General features: G+C 45.6%; 1 protein-coding gene across 3 annotated transcripts in view; it reads left to right on the top strand.

Moving 5' to 3' along the window:
* Positions 1-20570, top strand: part of ULK1 (unc-51 like autophagy activating kinase 1) — a 78947-nt gene that overhangs the window by 42920 nt on the left and 15457 nt on the right. For 2 of the 3 annotated variants that reach the window (XM_035340418.1, XM_035340415.1), the window contains exons 12-19: positions 6437-6525; positions 8683-8848; positions 10036-10096; positions 10946-11035; positions 15062-15187; positions 18645-18796; positions 19635-19718; positions 19901-20163. In XM_035340418.1, the coding sequence (XP_035196309.1) occupies positions 6437-6525; positions 8683-8848; positions 10036-10096; positions 10946-11035; positions 15062-15187; positions 18645-18796; positions 19635-19718; positions 19901-20163 (1031 nt within the window). The remainder of the gene's footprint in view (positions 1-6436; positions 6526-8682; positions 8849-10035; positions 10097-10945; positions 11036-15061; positions 15188-18644; positions 18797-19634; positions 19719-19900; positions 20164-20570) is intronic. The other variant, XM_035340416.1, reaches the window with a different exon arrangement.

Here is a 20570-nt window from a genome sequence, read left to right as displayed (position 1 = left end):
TCCTCTTTTGAATCAAAACTTTGCAAATTTCCAACCACATGTACTGTGATTCAGTTTTGTTTGTGGGAAAACAATTCCGAACTGTTGCCAGTGCATGGGATATAATACTGCTGGCCAAAAGACTTGGTTTAGTGCAATCGTATATGGTCATCTATTTTCTTCTGGAAGGATCCTTTTGGGCCTTTAATCTCTTAAGTAAGTGATAGCCACTGCTGGAAACCTTGGCTCTGATTTGGGGTGCCCAACGCAAGGGCTGCAGGTTTCAGAGGAAACATGCCCAGTACTTTCTGAACATGGAGCCACTCTCAGATGTGTCACAGTGGACGCCCTGGAGGGAAGAGCAGGACTTCTCAGTTGTTTCTGATACAGATTTCTAACTGTGTATGTAGGTGACCGTCCTGCGGGCAAGAAAAGATGGTTCTGGTTTAGGGGAGCTTGCAAAGCAGCAAGACGTGGCGTGAGTCCTGTGAAGCAGGACTCCTCTTCAGGCAAGAAGGGACTCTGCATGTTCAGGACTGCTCCAAAGCCAGCTCAGCACTCAGCACCTGCTGCACCGCTGCTGTGTGAGAAAAGGCCTTTGGAGTCTGATCCCCCTGTGGGCAGGGAAGGGCTCCCACGACTCTGTCCTGCCTGCCAACCAGCTCATCTCTTACCTCCAGCTGCTCGGTTGCTTCATTGGCCAGAGGAACAGGAAACCCCCTGCAAACATGAAAGGATTCTGCTGGCTTGGCCTCAGTTTCCGACTTCTGCACACTTGCTGTGCAGAACCCAGAGGCACCGTTATGAGCAGGGGATTCTAGCTCAGCCTTTGCCCCCATCTGCACCGAAGTTAATGGTGTGTGGTCGAGGCCCAGTGAAGAGGGCCCCTGTACAGGCAGGTGAGGACTGTCCCAACTCCAGACCTCTCTGCTGCCCTGCTGGCCCCCGCCTCCAGGTCTGCGTTCCCAGCCTGGAGTCCTCTCCAGGCAGGAGAAACTACTACTGGTTTTGAAAAGATGAGGGGAGAAATACCTCATGGTTGCTGGAAGTCTCCAACATGTTGTGCACTGGTAGAAGCCTGCTACTGGAGGAGATCATTCTTGTAGTCTGCTGCAGAGGCACCAGCTGCTGGATGGATGGAGACCTCCAGGAAGTGCAGTGAAGAGCTTGGAGGAAAGGCTGCGTGAGGAAGTAGTGGCTATGTTGACTTCGGAACATGTGAGAGAAGAACCAGTGTGTCAGCAAATGGCTGGGTTGTGGTGGTCTTGTAAGAAAAACTCAGCTGTACAGGGCACTGCTTAGCACCGTAGGGGGCTTAATATTTGCACAAGTCTAGGTGACAAAACAGTCACAGTTGCTCAGGGCTAGCCCCCTGGCTTTGTGTACAGAACTAAAACAAGTCCAGAAGTTTCTTGTGCTACTTCACATAAATGTGTGGCACAGCTTCACAAGTGTGGGAAGTATTGAAGAAGACGAGATGGCTGCATTTGAATCATGATGGTCATGCCTAAATTGGATTGCATAGTGGAGGACCGGGAGGAGGAACAGGCTGCCCGGCTGTTTCCATTCTCCCTGGGAACTGATAATCGTGCTACCACTGACTTCAGTGGAAGCACAAGTAGGTCATGCAGATTTGAGCGTGCAAGCTTCCCTTAGAGTCTGTGTAATCTGCACAAGCATTTGTGTTCGGAACAATGCCTGTGGTGTGATGAATGCACCAAGACTTCAGCTATGCTCAGGGAGCCAGTGTGCAGCCTAAAGGAGCTTCCAGTTTGCGGATACCCGTGCTGGGGATGCAGATAACTGCATGCAGTTAGGTTCCAAACCAATTTCAACAAGAGCTGCTCACTTTCTGTCTGAGGACATCTAAGTCTGAGCTGAGTGTGGTGGCCTCTGCCCCTGAAGGCAGATCTGCCTCCAGGCAGAGCGGCAGAACAGAAGAGTTGCCACCAGCACACAGAGCTGAGGACATCATCCAGGCTCCCGAACCCTGCCAGGGCTGGTCCAGACGTTGTCAAAACACAGTGATTAAAAATGAAGAAAGCTATCGGCTATTCATTCTGTTGGGATATGTGTTAGTGTACTGCCACCTCATGAAATCATCCAGATTTCTTCTAGTGCAAGAAAATTTTGGATTTCATAATGATATCTAAGAGTTCCACGGTATTCCCACATGGATAACTTTGAAGTTGCCAAGGCTACCTCACTTCAATCAATTTTCATATTTTTCAAGATGTTTCATCAAAACCAACATTTCAGTCAAAAATCTTTAAATATGACTTTTCTAACAAATTCATCCTCTCCGAGCTTTCGAGGGATGGTTGTTCTCCTGTGCCTTGAATCATCTCACTCCTTTAGTGAAAGAACCTAAATCTTCGGATACCCGGTGCTGACCACAAGGCTCTGATCACAGGCTTTAACCTGGAGAGTGGGTTCAAGGCCTTGGATTTTAAGTAAACCATGTGCTTTGCCTTCTGTTTCTTTATTTATATTTTATTATGGGTTTTGTACATGTGACTCATGTACTATAGTGGTGTAAAATTTTGTTAATAAAGTCTTGAAAATACCCTGTCTAGCCAGGATGTCGTCTGTCTTCAGCCAGGCCTCTGATGGCCATGTAGGATGGGGCAGTGCGTTACAGTAATAACACAGGAGGAGGCATAATTAGATGCTTGTGCAAGTCTTCTCTCTGTAAACACGTTGTAATTGGTACCCATGCAGAGTATTTTGGAGTTTTTTGCTCCTGTCTTTAATGAATGCAAAGCTGGTAGCTCCTTTGCTCTGACTTAAGAGAGTTTAACCACGAGCGGTTGTGGTTCAGAAGTGCATGAGGTGATGCTGCTGGGATGGCTCAAGTGTCTGGAAGATGTCTGGCTTGGTTTTTTCCCTCTTTATAAACTTAGTGTACATAAAATACCCAGGTAGAAACTAGCAAAAAAATCACCTTCACTTGTGCAGATAAAAGATTTTAATGCTAAATTTTATTTATTTTTTACTCTAAAAACAAACATTCTTCAGGCAAGTCCCTTGTTTTTGCACTCAGACTACTGCTTTGTCAGGGACTGCAGTCAAATAACTTCTTGATGATTGGTTTTGATTAAATCCAGATAATAAAAAAAAATGCATCTTTCCACTGTGTGTAAAACTCTGATTCCAAATAAAGCTTCCGTGAAGCCTGAGGCTCAGTTATTTTTAGGACAGCCCAGCCTCTTGTAGGATGACTTGTCAGCAGTGATTTTTGCAGGTGTAGGATCCAGGATCAAGATCCACGGCTGGAGCACAGGCTTCCCTCTGCGGCTCGTAGCTCTCCCATTTGAAACCAGTTGCCTTTGGTTATGCAACATCCACTCTGACTGTTTTGGTGCTGGAACAAGTTGGAGAGTACAATTAGAGAACAGACTTCTGAACATTACAATTATGATCCCGCAATTTTTGGATTTGGGTGGGGGCCTACAGTTCGTGTTAATATTCCCCACATTCAGACTTGAGCTGAAAACATGATGAGCCAACTGTTTGCACCCTTTTTAATTTTGAACTGGGAGTGTCTGGGCGTGTGGAGGAGATGGAAGCAAGTGTCGAGCTTCCAAGCTTTCCTGGGTGCCTGACAGGGAAAAATGCACCGACAGGCTTACGGGAGGCAGCTGGCCAGAGCCAAACCTCAGGGCTCTACTTGCCTGGACTGAAAGTTCATTTTTAGCATCAGGAGCTGTTGTATTGGGCCTCACAGAGTGGATTTGGAGAGTCTGTTTTTTAAGGAAGAACATGATGAAAGATGCTGTATCTAAAGGCTGTGCTTCATGCAGATAGAATTTTAGTCTGGGTTTCAGTTGGTAGCAGAGTGGTCTGCCTGCTTGTCTTCCTTTAGAGATTAGTGGAAAGCTGGCCAAAGCAAATAGACGGAAATAGAAAAGTCTCAATTCCAGCCAGGTTTAAATCAATAATAAACACAAAACCAAAATAGTGTGGAAGGGACCTTGAGAGAGCCCTGAAATGACTCTAATGAAAATACTAATTCCAGGAAAAATGAACCGTGGCACAAGTTTTGCAGCAGGCCCATGTGGATACAGTTCAAAAATCACTTACCTTTTCCTAAAAGAGCCTTTACTTAATGGGGAGAGCTGTCTGCACAAGGGTGAATTGGTCTGTAGGAGCTGGCAAGATAACGGGGATATGTCCCCCCTGGTTTCTGGGAGGTATAGAGAGAAGGCAGTAGGGATTCCTCTGCAGGAGTCTCGCGGGGATCAGAAGCAGCGTGTTACAGGCAGGACAGGGCTCTCCATCTTGCAGGTGAGTTCTCAGCCCTCTGTGTTCCCTGAGCGTGGGGAGTCCTGATGCACGAGGGCCCACACTCTGCTGAATCGCCCCCTTTGCAGGATAGCCTAACCCCTGCAGGAAAGCATTCTGTTCTGTTCATGTTAGCAAGGTGGAGAAGATCGCTGTGACCCCAGTTACACTGCTCCAGTTTTTAAGTCAGTGCTGCTTTGGCTTGGCTTTTCTGTTGCTGCTCTTGTTGCATCCTGTCAGTGAGGAGTTCAGCATCTGGGTGACCACTCTCTTTGTGCTGGGAGACGCTGAGCTAGTCATCCTTTAACCTCCTTTGATAGGCTAAACGTTTTAAAGCCTTTTATTAAATGGCATATTTTCCCATTCTTTTATCATTAAAACACTGTTTCAACAGTTAGTTGCAGAGAGATGTGCTTTTATTTTTCTAGCCAGTTGAGTAGAGTAAGTATCTTGTAGCTAGTGCAATTAATGCCGGGAGTAGCCGTACTTCAAACAGAAGTGTTCTTTGAGACGTTATTACTCCTCCTTGCATTAAGCAGGGAGTCATTAGCACAGATCCTGTAAAGGTAGAAATTGATACAAGATGCTAATTTTCTGCCAGCACAATGGAAGAGGAGCAAAGCAAAATGTTCTTCTCACTTAATCGTCGCCTCTGATCTCTGTCTAAAGGCATTCAAATACTGAAGTGGTTGCAAAGTAAAATCTGATTTTAAGTAGCCTAGCAAGGGTGTTGGGACTCTCTTGTATTTTGTACCACTTAGTCTGGTGCTGGGGGACTGGAAAGTTTGAAGCACTAAAAGTTACAAAGCCCGTTGAGGAGTCACTGTTACCTTTGACTCGTCTCCCTCCTGAGCTGAGTTCTCCTGAGCTATTTATTGAACCTCCCTTGCAGAAGTCATTGAATGTTCTTTGCTCTTGTGATGCTCTGATCATCTTTTCTGACTGAAGGTCGATGCTAACTTGTCCTTCCAGCGTGAGCTGTGTGCCTCTGTCAAGATTACAGGAAAAACGGTTCAGTAATGAAGTAAATAAAGTGAACAGTTCTGATACTGAGCAATAAAACATCAAGGGAAGGGCTGCAAGAACAGCCAGCGCTCTGGCACGATTTCTGCATGAAGAGATAAAATAAGCAAAAGCTCTTTAGCTTGCAGAAGGTGTGACTGAGGAAGAATGAGCTGAGGAACAGAAAGCAATGAACTGTTTCCTTGTGGAATGATTAAATCTGTGGGGTTTTATAGTGTGTGGCCTGGGATGCCTGAATGACTTTTTGGGGGGCAGCAAGCACAGAGCAAAAGTGAGAAGTTGCCTTTACATAGCGAAGAACTTTGTTTCCACGGGATGTCTCAGATACTGAGTGTGTTCTGAGAGTCATTAGGCAAACTGAGGAGCACAACTCTGCAAGGACTTCACAAAGGGCTGATGCAAAGAAAGGCCCAGGGCTCCAAGCCTGCAAATGCCGAACGTTCTCTGAGCCAGGATCCTTGTTGTTTGCACCTCCCTTCTCGCCCAGTGTGGCACTCTTGCAGAGCGCGCGTTGCTCCTCCCCACAGAGACTTGATAAATACACGGTGATTGTATCTTAACCGAGTTCGTAATGTGTTCGTGTGGAGTAATGCCGCTTGATTTAAGAGGTAAATGGGCCTGTGTTGGCTTGAGCAGATGTGGTTTACATAGCCGAGCTCCCAGCAATTGGGGTAGGTGCTCTAAGGCACAAGGGCTGATAAAGAAGAAACTGAGGGTGTGGGAGCAGTCTAGCTCCTAACTTCTCTGGCACTGGCCTGAGTAACTCCGTCCGTTTTTCTGCATAACTTTCCCTTCATTTACAAAGATGCTTTGTAGGCTCTTCAGGGCAGAAACCATCTTGCTGCCTGCACAGGTCAGCTGTAGGGTGGACCTCTGATCTCAGTTGGATGTTCTGCAGCGCTAAGAGTTGTAACGGTGAAATAGTGTGGGGAGCAGGGGCTGGATGAAAATTGTACGTTTGAACAGCATGCTAATTTTTCTGCTGTTCTCCTTTACTTGGCAGCATCTGATACGTGAAGTAAACCTGATGTGAAAAGATGAAAAAGACCTTCTATTATTGAGTCATCTCAGGTTGACAACTTATTTATGTTGTGTTTTTTTTTTTTTTTTTGTTTGTTTGTTTCTTTGTTTTTTTCTTCCTTGTTTTTAGCTGCTTCTGTGCCAATGCCTTCTTATCCCAGTTCAGGCTCCGGTAGTTCCTCCAGCAGCTCTTCTACTTCCCACCTGGCATCGCCTCCCGTAAGTACAGCTCAGAGGGTGCACTGCTGATGTTTGTGGTCTGCCTGCTTGCTTCTTTGAAGCACAGCCTCTGCTTTTGCTGTCATCTGGTGCGAGTTACTGAACACTGTGGTTCTGCCTGTGCTTGGTGCAGTGTCCTTCCCAGTGTGCTCAGAGTTGGATTCTGAAGGTTGTCGTTCTCTCTACAAGAAATATTTCAGTTTGTCGTTGCCTATTACATGAAAAGCCTTTGTGAAGGAGTTGGTGTTAACAATATTAGCTTGTGTTGGCAGAGACAGAAAGCTCCTTGGAACCAAAAAATAAAAATAAAACAACAAACCAAAAACTGGCCACTAATTCAGGGCATAGTAATGCTTATTTGGCTAGAAGTTCTCTGTTCTCAAGCTAAGTCTCTGCAGCTTGACAGCATATCCACCGTTTTTTGAAAGGTGAGCCTCCTCCTTTCTGACCAGCGTTCCCAGGCAGCACAGAGAGATATTCAGCAGAGCTGTTTGCTCAGAGCAGGCCTGCCACTGTCTGGTGGTCTCATGAGAGCTAATCTGAACTGATGTTTTTTCTCTCTGGTTACCTGAAATGATGAGAACTTTCCTGGAGGGCAGAATATCAACTGACCAGTGAAGTGACATTCCTCTAGCTCACTGAACTGACAGCTTGTTTTCGGAGGCTCTTGGTGAAAGCTGCCTTTTGACTTTGAGCTGAGGAATGCTGGTGGTGTGATGAGAAAGGGAGCAGGACTGAATTTTCTTTTCTTGTCCCTGGCGTTGCTGCTTTTTTCCTTTGTTCTCTGAGGTTTCCCTGGGCCAAGGCTTCTCAGCCTCTTTCAGGAAGTGCCATGACTGAATCTTTCTCTCCATGTTTTCACATGGAAGATATTGCACCTGCTGTGCGGAGCTGGTGTGGGAAAGATGGAGGGGCACTATCTACAGTTGATCTAGGTGCTCCTGGTGTGGACTGCACAGAGAGGAGAGGCCTGTTTTGCTCTGAATGGCACATATTGTATTCCTGACTGTATTTTTTCCTCCTGAAACCATAGGTAGAAGGGTGGTTGGCTGGGGTGCTCCTTGGCCATAAGACTCCAGGAATGGGTAGCTGGTATGAAAAATAGACCCTCTCCACTGGAGCTCTTCTGGACCAGGAAGCTCAAGGGTGGTGCAGACCTTGGGGTCTCCACGTGAGAAGTGTACTGCACTAGGCCTGGTTTGCGTTTGGAAGTTCTGCTGACAGAGCTGTACTGGCTCAGCATGTGAAAAACACCACGTCTGCAGGGCAGAGCCAGCATGTTATGTGGAAAAGAGACAGCTTTGACAGCGAGGAAAGTCCTTCTGCTTGCGTGTATTGCGCGTGCAGTGAGTCAGTCCCTGTAGATACAGCAGGGGAGTGGACAAGGCTTTATTAGGGCCCAAGTGGAAGCTGATTCTGATCTTTTTCAGCCCCAAAGTGCATTAGAATGAAGCTTGTCTTATGATCTGCACAGTGGGCAATTGAGATGCCTTACAACTTTCTAAAACCATCTAGCCTCCATCTATCTGTAAAAGGATTGTGGGACTATCCATCATTTGGCTGAAGGAAGAGAAAAAATGGAGCTCTGAGGGGCCTGTCATGCCTCTGATAGCTGTGAGGCATTTATCTCTTGGATGCTTAGCCTTCTTTAGACCTCCCTAACTCCTCATCAGCAATACAGCAAAACAGGTTTGTCCCAAAAATGCCGAGACATATACCTGTTCCTGAGCACTAGGATGTGGGTAGAGACTAAAGGTGTAATGTTCAAAAACAAAAAACACAAAAGAACAACCAAAAACTCACTGAAGGCTCTTCTCTTTTTCTTGGCCTTACAAACTGAGCTGGTAGCAAATGTATGGTTGATCCGGAAAGCCTCAGGAGTGGCAGAGTGGCGTGATACCTTAAGTGATTTTTGTCTTATCCGAGGAAGATCAGACATGCTGATACTATGTTTTTTGTAACAAAAGGTGCACGGTTCTGACATGGGCATAAAAGACTGTTCCTTCTCAGTAAACTGAACAGCTGCCTTTGGCAAGCTATCAGCCTTGCTTTATGAGCAAAATGTTGTCTGTAGCCTTGTACAGCTCGGTTTAAAGGATCCAGCAGAATGAAGAAGTAGCTGTGCTGAAGGCAGTATTTGTTTTCTTCTTGAATTAGCAGTCCCTTGGAGAGATGCAGCAGCAGCTGCAAGAGAAGACGCTGGCATCTCCTACCCAGGATTCCCCCGGTTTTCTGCATGGATCGAAGGACTCTGCTGGAAGCAGCAGTAAGAATTCATCCTGTGACACGGATGACTTTGTTATGGTCCCAGCACAGTTCTCAAGTAAGTTGGTTTCTGGAAATGTAGACAATCTGAGGAGAGGGGGGAATGTGGATGTTAAGGGTAGTTAATAGACAGTTGAAAATGTGATTAAGCCTGTCTGTTTTGTCTGAGTAACAGGAGTATTGTAGTTCTCGCGCTGTAAGAGATTTCTGTCTCCCTGCTTAGCTTCATAGGATATTTTGTAATTATCTTCAAAGATAGGATTTGAGAGTAAAGGTTATTTGGGAAATTCAATAAGAGACTGAAACTGGAAATCCAACTGGAAAAGAAGGTAAGTAGGCTCACAGGGAAATGTCTTCCTCTCACAGAATATGCTCCCAAAAATACCTAAGAAAAAAGAAAAACTGTTGGATTTTTCTTGAAATATCTTTGAATTTCACATTAGCACCTCTGTGTATTTATACTTTGATAAGAATTGCATGAAATATATATGTTCACAGGGTCCAGAGCTACAGTTCAGTCACACACCTAAGAGTGTCCATACATTAGCATTTAGCCAGCAGAAGGATATTGTTCAATCTCAGCCATGTGTATGAGGATTTGCTGAGTTAGGATTTGTGATAAATACTTTGATTCTTCCTTCCACAGTTGCACTACTTTTATTAAAAGAGGGATTTGGAAGGGGAGAACTGTGACAGGCAGGTGTCTGCTGTGTAATCCTCACAGTAAGGAAGAGCTCATTGTTGTTTGTATTCCTCCTGGGAACAGCAATGGGACCGATGTACATATGTCTAGAGCTAGCCATGTTTCCAGTGTTCAGATGTATCAGCAAAAGCATGAACTCCCCTGTCTTGTATCCAGCAGCCAGCTCATTTAGCTGTCCCGGATTTTTGCCACTCAGCCATATATGCAGCATATACCAGTGTCATTTGTACAAAGCAGCTCATTGGTTGCACCAAGTGGGCATATACCTATTGCCCCCAAACAATTCCGTCAAGTTTTGAACCCCTTCCAAATGGGCTCCCTTTCAGCCTAAACCTTGCAAAACATCAGGGCATAAGGATCAGCAGCATCCACAAACTGAAGTTTCAACCTGTATGAATTTGGCAAAACACTGACTTCAAAAGTAAGTCTGCAGATCTTGGAGGAGCAGGGAGTTCTACCCAAAATCTCAGTTGCTCTGAATATGTAAAGGGTTTTGAGGAATTGATCTCAAATTAATGTTTCTTCACTTCCTTGTTCCTCAGGTGATATGGCTGCTGAGGCTGCAGGAGGGAAACCAATCCAAGACAGCTTGATGTACAGTGGGTAAGAGCACCCAGGCAACTGAAAATGAAGCCATTGGAGCATACTGTGCCCTTGGGACTTCCTGGGTTCTGGAGAATGGAGGAAAGATGTTGAATTAGCTTTCATGATAGGGATGACTGTCACCTGCCTGTTTCTGACCATTTTCAGTTTTCACTGTCAGGTCTGAGTCAGAAATATATAGAGAGAACTGTCTGTTCCAACATCTGGAAACAACTTGGAACAAAACTTCCTGTTCCAGTTGTGTTTGTAACACACTAATGCCAGCAAACAGCCCTCACGCATCACCTGTTTTTGCAAAGAAACTAGTATGGAAACTAGTATGAAATGAAGGTGGCATCTTTAGATGGTGTTCTTTGTTACTTCGTCTACCTTCATTCACTCCTGTCAAATTCATGATTAGAAAAATAGCCATAGAGACAAACTTCAGTGACACTTTTCTAGGTTATCGGGGTTAGGAAGAGTTGCACTAACGTGAACATAAGTATTGCATAAGAACTAGAACATGTGTATGCTGATGGGAACACACAACTTCTAGAGCTGATACTCATTTATGCTTAGCTTCCTCATCCCTCAGGACTAAACTGCATTTCATTTGCTTAAAGGCTCCTACACCAGGTTATTACGGCATAGGAGAAATGTGGTCTAAAAGTCCTGTTGGTACTCTGCCAGACAATCAGCGTGTGGCACCTGAATATTGGAGTGCACGTGGGGCAGCATGACAGCTCCAGGGCTGCTATGACTAGACTCAGCAGAGGGTGTGGGACAGGCACAGCTCTGTTCTGTGCTCTGCAGCGGGGAGCAGTTATTTAACAGGCTCTAACACCTGGGTTCTGTCTGCCCTTTTTTCAGGAGTTCTCTGCTGACTTCAGCAGGTTTGGAAAGCCAGGGAAGGACGCCGTCTCCTTCTCCCCCTTACAGCAGTTCTCCGAGCCCCTCCAGGTAAGAAGGACTGTTTTGTGGTGATTGTGCAACTTTGATTAATTAAAATCCCATTGACTTCCAGGATAGGATTTTAAGAGATGTTGGTGTGCTGAGCAAGATCCACATCTCTCTTTAATTAAAGGGCAACAAGGAACACCCAGGAGAAACTCCCCAGCCTTGGGCACTGATCCATCCCAAATATAGAGCCTGTCTCTCCCACCACTGGCCCTCAGAAGGGGCTAAGAGAGAATGCAGTAGAGCTGGAATTAACTCTGCTCCCTGGGGCAGGTATTATTCTCAAGCAGAGAGTTAATCTCCTCTGCTGGTATGGATGTGCTACTCATCCCCTCTGTGCTCAGCCTGCAGAGGCAGTGAGTATTCCAGCTGAAGACCCTTGCTTTTAAATTCACACAGTGAGTTAGAGCACAATACATTAGCCAAGGCTGCAACTACTGTGGGCTTGAATTACTGGACAAAGGATAGGAGGACAAGTGTGGAGGAGTGTTGCTCATCTCTCCTTGCTGTTGAAGGACAGACACCTGGGCCTACTTAATTGTCTGCAGTTTGCTTGAAGCTCCAAGCAGCTCATTGCTCTATGTCTGTATAAAGTAACGCTGCTACACACGGCCCTTACAGAGGATGCGTGAGTAAGCATCACAACTGCAAACAGGTGTGGTCACAGGTTTAGTTCCAACTGAGCTAGTTGTTTTCAAATCAGTTTTGGTCTTTAGAATTGTGGTAGGTGACAGCTGCCCGTGCACAACGGCATCAACTGCCCAGCACCGCCAGCAGGCCCAGATGCATTTTTCTTCAGAAAATGTCAATGGCCTGTGGAAGGCGATCTTATAAACTTTAGAGCTTGAAGCTTTAGGGTTCATGCTTAGCTTACAGGGAGCTGGCAGGTTTGCTTCCCACCTCACTCGTGCCTGCTGGGAAGGCAGGACAGCTTTCACCTTCTCTTCTGTCAATGTGGCACATGTTGGGGGAGGAGAGTTGGAGGGGGGAGTTCACGCTGGGGAAGGGATGACCCTAAAATCTTTCTTAAGAAGAAAATGTAATCCCAATCTGTGTTGAACACACTCATCACATAAACAGAGCCCAGAAAATAACAAAACATAGCCTGAAAGCATATAAATATAAAGGAGAAGAATATAGCTCAAAGCCTTGCTGACGTGATCAGATTAATTGGCAGGCACGTACCACAGTGTGCAGTATAATTGCATGAGGCTTCTTATGCCATCGCCCGCTAAGCTTTTTAACAGCTTATTCTGAATAAACTGATTCCTTTGCATTCTGGGGATCAGTCTTTATTAAAGGATTTAGCCTTGTTTCTGGACAGCAGTGAGTAGAAATTCATGGAAGTTCACTTCAAATGCTGCCTACTGTGGTCTGCTCTCTTCTCTTCATCCTATTCTAGTGGATCGTAAGGCGGAAAGGCACAGCCAGTGGCTATGATCTAAACCTTTGTCTACTCTTGCTGTCTCTCCTACTCATTCCTGCAGCTTCTGTGGAGGAGATTCCACACCCTCTGCAGCTACTTCCCACTTTTATATCTGCTTTAAAGAAACACTGAAAAGTTACTTCCTAACCTGTCCAGGATGGGAAACAAAACATAGGTTATGAAAAGCTGGGGCAGTCGCTCCAAATCTGGAGTGCACAACATGATCTTTGATCTGTCCCTTGGAAGTATTATTAACACAAGTTTCAGTGCTCTTCGCTGTAGATTTCATGAGGCCCATTGGTTCAGCACTTGGCTTCACAGGTGCAGAGAATGCCAGATTTTCTCTCCCTCTTGACTCTTCCTGGTAGAAGGCAGCAGTTTGCCCTTTCATGTGTGGCTCTAGGCTAGCAAGCAATGCTTGGACGTAGCCCAACTGGGACAGAAAGCAAAAGCTATTTTAGAGTGGCCAGCAGTGGGTTTTCCTTGGGATGTCATGATGCACTCTAGAGCAGCTCTCCTCATTGTTAACTAAAAGGTGAAGATTAGGCAGAACTGAAATAAGCTGATAGTTGAGGGTTGATATTTTTTTTAATACTTGTTGAAAATGTTTAATAAGTCTAATGAAAAGTACTTCCTTGTATATATCCCACGCTAATGGATTTCATGCAATTTTTAAAGAGTTTTTAATTACTCTCAAGTAATTAAACTCCCTGCCCCAGGTTTATCTCTTTGTCTTTGCAAATTTATTGTCCATTGTAGTCTTTAAGGCTTGAGGCCAATTAGTAGATTTAGTCTATATCAGCTGGGCACTTTCTTTTGCAACTTGCACCTTGTGTAGGACACCCGGCTCCTATAAGGGCTCTTGTAAATCCTGGGGAGTGGGAGAGACTTTTCACCCAAAAAAATATTTTCCCCCTAAAGGATTTTGGCCAGATTTAAGAGAGTGCATTTGAAATTTATGTTGGAAGTCAGGATGTGTGCAAAGTCTGACGTCAGCCCTCAGATCTGTTGGTTAAAGCTTGTTTGCTTTATGTCTGTCTGATACTGTGTCGTGTACTGATGGAAGGCAGAGACACCAAAAACCTCACCTTTCCACTGAGCAAGAAGAAACCTTGAATGCCTTTATTTTACTATCTGATAGTGAAGAATCAAGGCTTAGGTGATGCCCTTTAGAGCTTAGTGCCGTCAGCGCTCTTTCTCTACTTGATAAGATTCTCCTAACTCCCTCTCTCATACGTAGAATTTAAATGAATAAAAATAATAGATAAAAATAGTATATATGTTACGAGAGGAAGAGAGAAATCAGAATCACTTTTTGATCTTTCAGCCTGGATTAGTTAATAAGGTCTTTTGAGAAGGAGGAGAAGTGTCTTCATGTGCACAGTGTGGAGATCTGCAGCTCAGCTTTGTTGAACACTGTCACCATAAACCACAAAGTACTGCTGACCTTCCCCAAAAAAGAAATTTTCGTGATGGGATATTTTGAACTGCAAAGTAAGACACAGCTTGTCCCCTATGCACACATGTGCGCTCCAGCTGAATTAAATGTCTTTCTCCTTCACCTTAAGTAAAACACTTCCTCTCTGAGTGTTAGAGCCGAAGAAATGATACTTCCTGCTTCAAGGGTTCAAGCTAAGGTGTGTGTCCTGCGCTGACAGCAAGGAAGACTGCAGAAGCCTTCATTACCAATAAGATCTTTCTGTACTTGTGCAACCTCCCTGCAATTGATGTTGGCAGTTGTAAATAACAGCACCATGGCAATTAATCCAAGAATTCGGGAGCCTTTGGGAAAAGACTTGAGGCAGCTACTTAGTTAAATGTGGTGTTTGCATGGTTTTTGTATAGCATGGGTTTTGCAGAGTGGGGCGTACAGGCTAAGAATAACAGGGAAACTGTCACCTGGGGGAACAGGTATCAGACAGGAGCTGATTTACCTGCTTGGATGGAACTAGAAAGAAGTCTGAAGTTTGCAGAATGGGCCTGTCCCATTTTGTGTGCGTGATATTCTTGCCGACCTTGATGGGCATATAGATACCAGCTCCTGTCCCCTACTTTCATTCTCTCCCGAGTTGCCTTCTCCACCCTGTAGTTAACTTGCAAATACTCTGAAGTACACCAGAAGTGTGTGTTCTCTTCGTGGTGTGCCGAGGCTTTGATGGAAGTGCCATTGTTGCAGCAGTGTCTCTGCATGAATTGCAGATAGCTCTTGGCAGCAAAACCTTTGCTGGTGTCCTGTGTGAGCCACAAGCATTTAGCCTTTGTTCCGTGATGTGCTCTTTGGCTGGGGATCTGAGTCTGTTGGAAACTGGGCCAGTTGTGGCATGAAACAGCAGGGCTCCAATTTTCCTGGAGGGAGTGGTGCGCTTGGGTGTGTGTTTTGGCTTCAGTCCGTGGGTGGGAAGCGTGCTGGAAGAAAGGTGCCTGCTCTCAGGAGATGTGTGCCACCACTTCCCTTTCGTATGGCTTTGAACTGCCACCCAGTACAGCAGCCTGAGAGGAGCGAAGGGGGCACTCCCTGCGTGAGGTTGCTTTGTGAAGATAATACCTCCAATTACCTGGCTGAAGGCCCCCCCCTTACACGAGGCTTTGTCTCCTTTCCACAGCCGGCAGGGTCAGTTTTCCAGCAGCAAGTACGGACACTCCGTGCCAATTCCGGTTCCGACACAAATCCATAACTACCGGAGGATTGAGCAGAACTTGCAGTCTCCGCACCAATACGCCTCTCCTCGGTAAGTGCTGGGGCTGGGTGGAGGGGGTCACATCAGTGTGTTACACTGCATTACATCTTGGGGGGCCTTTTACAGTAGGTTCTCTCTATCTCTAAAAATTTTCCTGCGTGATGGCCCTTTCCCCTTGCTGTAGGGAGCCAAGGCAGGCTATGTTTTGTGGTAACATTTAGTTTTGGAGTATTTCTGTAGTGATGTTGAAATTTATTTGTTACCAGGTACTGTACGTTTTGTCCGCATGTGTGTATGTGACATAGCTCCCATCAGCTTTCTGTGTAGGCTGGGCGTTTTGGGGTCTGACAGCTTTTCCTATGCCAGATATGACTTGGTGGTCCAAGCAGAGACAGTCATTCACTGGGCACTTACCTCTCTGAAAGGAAAAAGTTGAGATAAATGACTGAAATGGATAGGGATGCAAAACTTACCTGACTTTACTAATCAGTTCCTGTAGCTAGTCACACCATAGATGTTTCTTACACGAGTTCCATATTAATGTGGTTACGCATCCCGATGAAGTCACGAGTAATTCCTGCCTGTGAGGCAGAGCATGCCTTCTGAGGGCCGTCAGGAAGAGCCGGATGTCAGCCTCCAGCTGCGTGCAGCTGCCTTCCTCAGCTTGGTGGTGATGTCTTCTGCCTCCAAAAACCACCAAGTTTCTCTCCCTCGACACGTGGAATTCCTACAGTTTTGAGATCTGGGTTAACAGTGGCAGCCCAGGTTGTAGAAGGAGAAGCGTACAGGATCTTAAGGAGAGTTTGTACAGCAAGGGCAAAGAATATTCCAAGTATCTGGATTGCTTAAAGTTTAGTTTTCAGAAGTAGGGTAATGCCTGTGTCAGTCTGAGTTTGGGCTTCTTACCAGCTTAATTAAGGATAAGGCTTACTCAGAGTGGACCCAGAATTGGAGACACAATGTTGATATTAGCCACAGATCAGCGAAGAGATTTGTTTTGTGGCAGTGTTAGTTTAATACTATTCTGTGCTCAGTTCTTTGAATGCGTGACAGGTTCGGTGGTAAGCTCCTTCCAGTTTCCTACATGCCCTATATTTCTCACAGCAGTATTTGTGCACCCTGTGAGTGCTGAACCTGAGAGTCCCAGCCATCCATGTGATGTATAACAAGCTCTGGAGAACGTGCAGAGGCTGCACTGAGGCACGCCGTGCCTGCACCAGGCACAGTGACAGGCTGCTGAGTTTGGGCTCGCAGCGTGCGGATACCAGTCTGGGATCAAACTGTCATGTTTTGCTCCTCTTAGTCAGCACTGTGTAATGATGAGATTAGCGTCGTCCCTGCAGAGGAACTTGAGGAATGGAACCAATCAGATGATTCACGCTCTGCTTTCAGCATCATCGCAAAATCTCTGGCGTCATGTTTTGTCTCCTGCCCCAGGAAGCCATATTTATCTCTCATCATCACTTCCTCTAATCAGCAAATTGATTAGACACACTTCAGGAATGGAAGGAGAAAACTTCACCAAGCGTTTTGTGTGATTGCACTTTTCCATCAGCTGTATCAAATAGGCCATGCAGCCAAATGCCTCCTCACGTCTGGCACGTAGCCTGACTCAGAGCTGTGACATACCCTGTTCCTGCAGTATCGACTGCTGTCATCTGACTGGCTGGTGATGCCTGAGGAACAGCTTGTTTGTGGATAGATATCTCGTGTGGTGAGGTGGTGATTATGTGTGCTTGCTTTTGGCCACATCACCTGTCCTGCTCGTCTGCTCCTTGCCTGTGCCATGTCTCGTAGGGTGGTGGTTGACATTCCACACCTTTCAGCAGCTGCAGTCAGCTCCTGGCTTTTCCTGCAAGCTCACAAGAAATAACAATTAGTCTTCTCGATGGCTGATGTTCTGAAGAGTTAAAAATTTGGCAGAGCAATGCTTTCTGTCTGTCACTACCGGGTCAGGTGTGTTTTCTTTTTGTATATTAGTTTGGCTTCAGGGCCAGGCACTTAGTGAGTGTTCGGCCTCTAAATCTGGAGCAACATCAACGGAAGTGACTTTTAGGTTAAAACTTTTAATGATTTCCTTTTTTTTTCCCCTCAGCCTGTGAATATAGTGTGGACTATAAAAAAACAGTAACACATTGGGGTGGGGTTGAGGAGGGAGAAGGGGAAAAAAAATCAAACTCCTATCTCGATTACTGACATTTTTTCTGAAACATGGGATCAAGTAATGCTGGATACCTGGTAGTGTTGCTGAACAGACGTACTGACATCAGGATGGGTTTGCCTGTAATGCAGTTAGCCGTGCTTGTACTGCTGAAACCTTTACGGCTTTGTTCCTTCTGTTCAGATATGCACAGACAGATTAATAGTGTGTTGCTGGGAGAGGAGGCAGGATGCTTGGTGACAGCATCTTGCAGTGGCTTGCACACCGTTTTTTCAGCATATTCATTGATTTTTGTCTAGAAAACCACCCACTGGCTGAGACTAATGTTCTTTCAACAATGGAAAAGATGTTTCCAAATGAAGAGTAGATGTGATGAAAAAACTGTTTTCTCATGTAAAGGAGTGCAGTGGAATCTTGGTGAAGGAGCCTGCAGAGGCAGATTGGCATTTCAGTAGTTAGGCTGTGTTCTTAAAGCGTGATGAAACCATTCAAATATTGATAATTAATACACAAAAATCCCATCCCTCTCCAGAATTGTGGTGTGGTTCTACTTCCTTTCTCCCTATTCTGGTTTCTTCTTGGTTTCTTTTTAGCAGCTAGGTAATACTTGAGGTCCCTGCATGTGTGGCCTGTACGAATTAATTTCAGTTCTCTAAGGTGAGGTTTCACAAGGAGTTAGGGGAGTTTGAAGCCCAGGCAATTCTGACCATTCCACCTCAAAGAGAAATTCCTCTGGGTAGTACTCAGCTGTTTCAGATCTGACAGCCACGCACTGCTCTGTTTCACTTTATAGCTCCTCCTGAGTTGAGTCAAAGCCCTGTTACAGAGCAGTTCCTTTGGCACAGCATAACTCCGTAGCACAACGTGCACTCGCAGAGCTTTCTAACTTGAAGGCCGCTCTGACAGAGGAGTGCAAGGCTCAGCACAGGAGGGACACTTGAATAAAACCCTCTCAGTGCAGTGTAAAGACACTACCTACAATAAACACTCTGGACACAAAATAGGAAATGGTCTTGTTCAGGACTCATTTAGATACCTGCAAGTGTCTAAAAGTGACTTTTTCAAAGATGACAGGCTTCCCTGCTTACAGCTGAGCTAATCCAGCTCATTCTTTTCATACTTCTGCAAAATTGTATTTGGATTGGAACTCTTGAGAACAAGAATTATCATCTTAATCTGTATTTATGTACTCCTAGTACAGTCGAGTTTTGATCTAAGATAAACAGCTGTGAAGCTCCACTTCTGTGGGGGTAGCTGGGTGTGTTTGAGTATCAGGTGTTAATATTTTCCTTACTCTTCTTTACTGGCAACTAAAGTGATGTGCATGTTGCTGTTCTTTCCTATAAGGTCTGGTACGGTCCGGAGATCTAGCAGTACAAGTCCTCTTGGTTTTCCTAAAACTGGTGCTTCCCCTCCTTATCCTGGAGAGCATGGATCTGTGCCCAGCTCTAGAAAGCTCTCCTTCGGCGGTGCCAAGCCATTTATGCCATCACCGCAAGGTAAGATGTCAACTGGCGTGTTGCTGCTCTAATAGAAGCACGTCTCTCTCCTGTAACGAGGAGGTTTTGACCAGCTGTAACCGCTAGGTAATAGGGAATTCAGATCGTTGTGTTCTCCCATCGCTCTTCTCAGTAGAATATTTGACAGGTGTTTTGGCTTCAGTAAAATGGAGAGGAAAATACCTATTAGCCTCAGGAGAGGTAAGCTGTGTTTTGGTGTCTGTGTGAAAGATTTTGCTTTCCTCTCCAGAGGGCTTCTGTAAGTGCAAAGTTGTGTTGTTGTTGTTGTTATTTTTTTACCAGTTTGGGTTGAAGTGAGAAAAATATGAGCCGATTGCCATCAGAGCAGAATTCTGACTGGCTTTGGAGGGGCTTGAAACTTCACTGTGTCTACTGAAAAGCAGCTGTCGGAATACCTGATAGCCTGACCCAGACACTAACAAGCAAATCAAGCGGAAGAGGATAAGAAAAGCCCTAGTGTGCAAATGATGCAATCTGCTGTTTCCTGTAAAGGAACAGACTGATGTAATGAGCTATTCTATATCCCTAGTGTCTCCCATCCTATATTTATTAGTCTCTGCTGATGGGGAAATGGAGACTATATTCTATTCCTCTGAATTAATGTTTGTGCAAAGTAAGACTAAACCTGGCTAAATGAATACCAGCCAGAGCTCTTTTCCTCCTTTTACAGGAGTTGTTGATCTTTTCACTATACAGCCAGGGATGAGAAGACTGGGAGAGATGACTACTACCTTCCTATAAAATAGGAGGTGTGTAGTATTGTCGTTGCCTATGAAAACTTTAATGCTGAATAATCTTTGATTTTGTTCCCTTAAAGTTGGAACGATCCCAGAGCAGCCCAGCCAGACTGTTATCCCCTCTTCTGTTGGAGCAGAAGTGAGAAGCCGGATTCCCATGGCTGGTAAGTTGATCCTTACTTTCCTTATTACTCCTATGGATAAGGTCGGAGCCGTAGTCTCAGGGCATTCAGGGTTGGGTGTGTACCTCCTTGGATGTCTTAGCAGTGAATCCTGGCATCAGGCTGGCTTTTTTCTTTTAGAACCCGAAAATGATATGGTTTGTCACTGTGTTTGGGCTCTCCAGGTGCCTCAGCGCCCGAACACTCTCCTCGAGGGATGGGTTCCCGGCTCCACAGTGCTCCCAACCTGTCAGATTTGCATTCCTGCAGGCAGAAGATAACCAAGCAGCACTCTGATCCTCTAGTTGCTCACTTTGGCCATACCCCAGTCAGCCAGCCTCTGCAGATTCATGGCCTGCAGCACTGCCGGCAGCTCAGATCCTCACCAAAGCTGTCTGAGTTCATGCAGAGAAGCCCATTGCCAACTATCATGGGCTCCCCTACAAAGGTATATCGAGGTGTCTGCCTTTGGGTTTCTCACGGCTTGATTTGCTGGGTTAGCTGGGGGTGAAGCACTGTATGCTCAGATATCTCTGACCTGCATTTATCACCACTTGTTCCCTTTTCTTCAAGGGCTGTTTAGTGATCTGTGTGAAATGTGGCAGTGTCCTAGTTCTTAGTGGACAGATCTCACTTGGCAACAGCGTTCACCATCTGAGCAGAGTCCGGGGTTTTAAACAGGCAATGAAAAGGAGCTGCCCAGATTAGGACAGAAGCGCATTAGTGCGCTGCGGTGTCAGGGTTGATTTGTACATCACAGCTTGTGACACAGGTGTGTGTCCAGGGGGAATCCCCAGCGGAGACAGCAGGCGGTTAAGTGGGTGAAAGCCCCACTGCCTGATGTGAAGCTGGCAC

Source organism: Oxyura jamaicensis, chromosome 15, assembly GCF_011077185.1.
Source record: "Oxyura jamaicensis isolate SHBP4307 breed ruddy duck chromosome 15, BPBGC_Ojam_1.0, whole genome shotgun sequence".
In the NCBI taxonomy this organism is placed as follows: domain Eukaryota; kingdom Metazoa; phylum Chordata; class Aves; order Anseriformes; family Anatidae; genus Oxyura; species Oxyura jamaicensis.
Note: the sequence above shows the minus strand (reverse complement) of the source record. Positions and strands in the feature narration are given on the sequence as shown.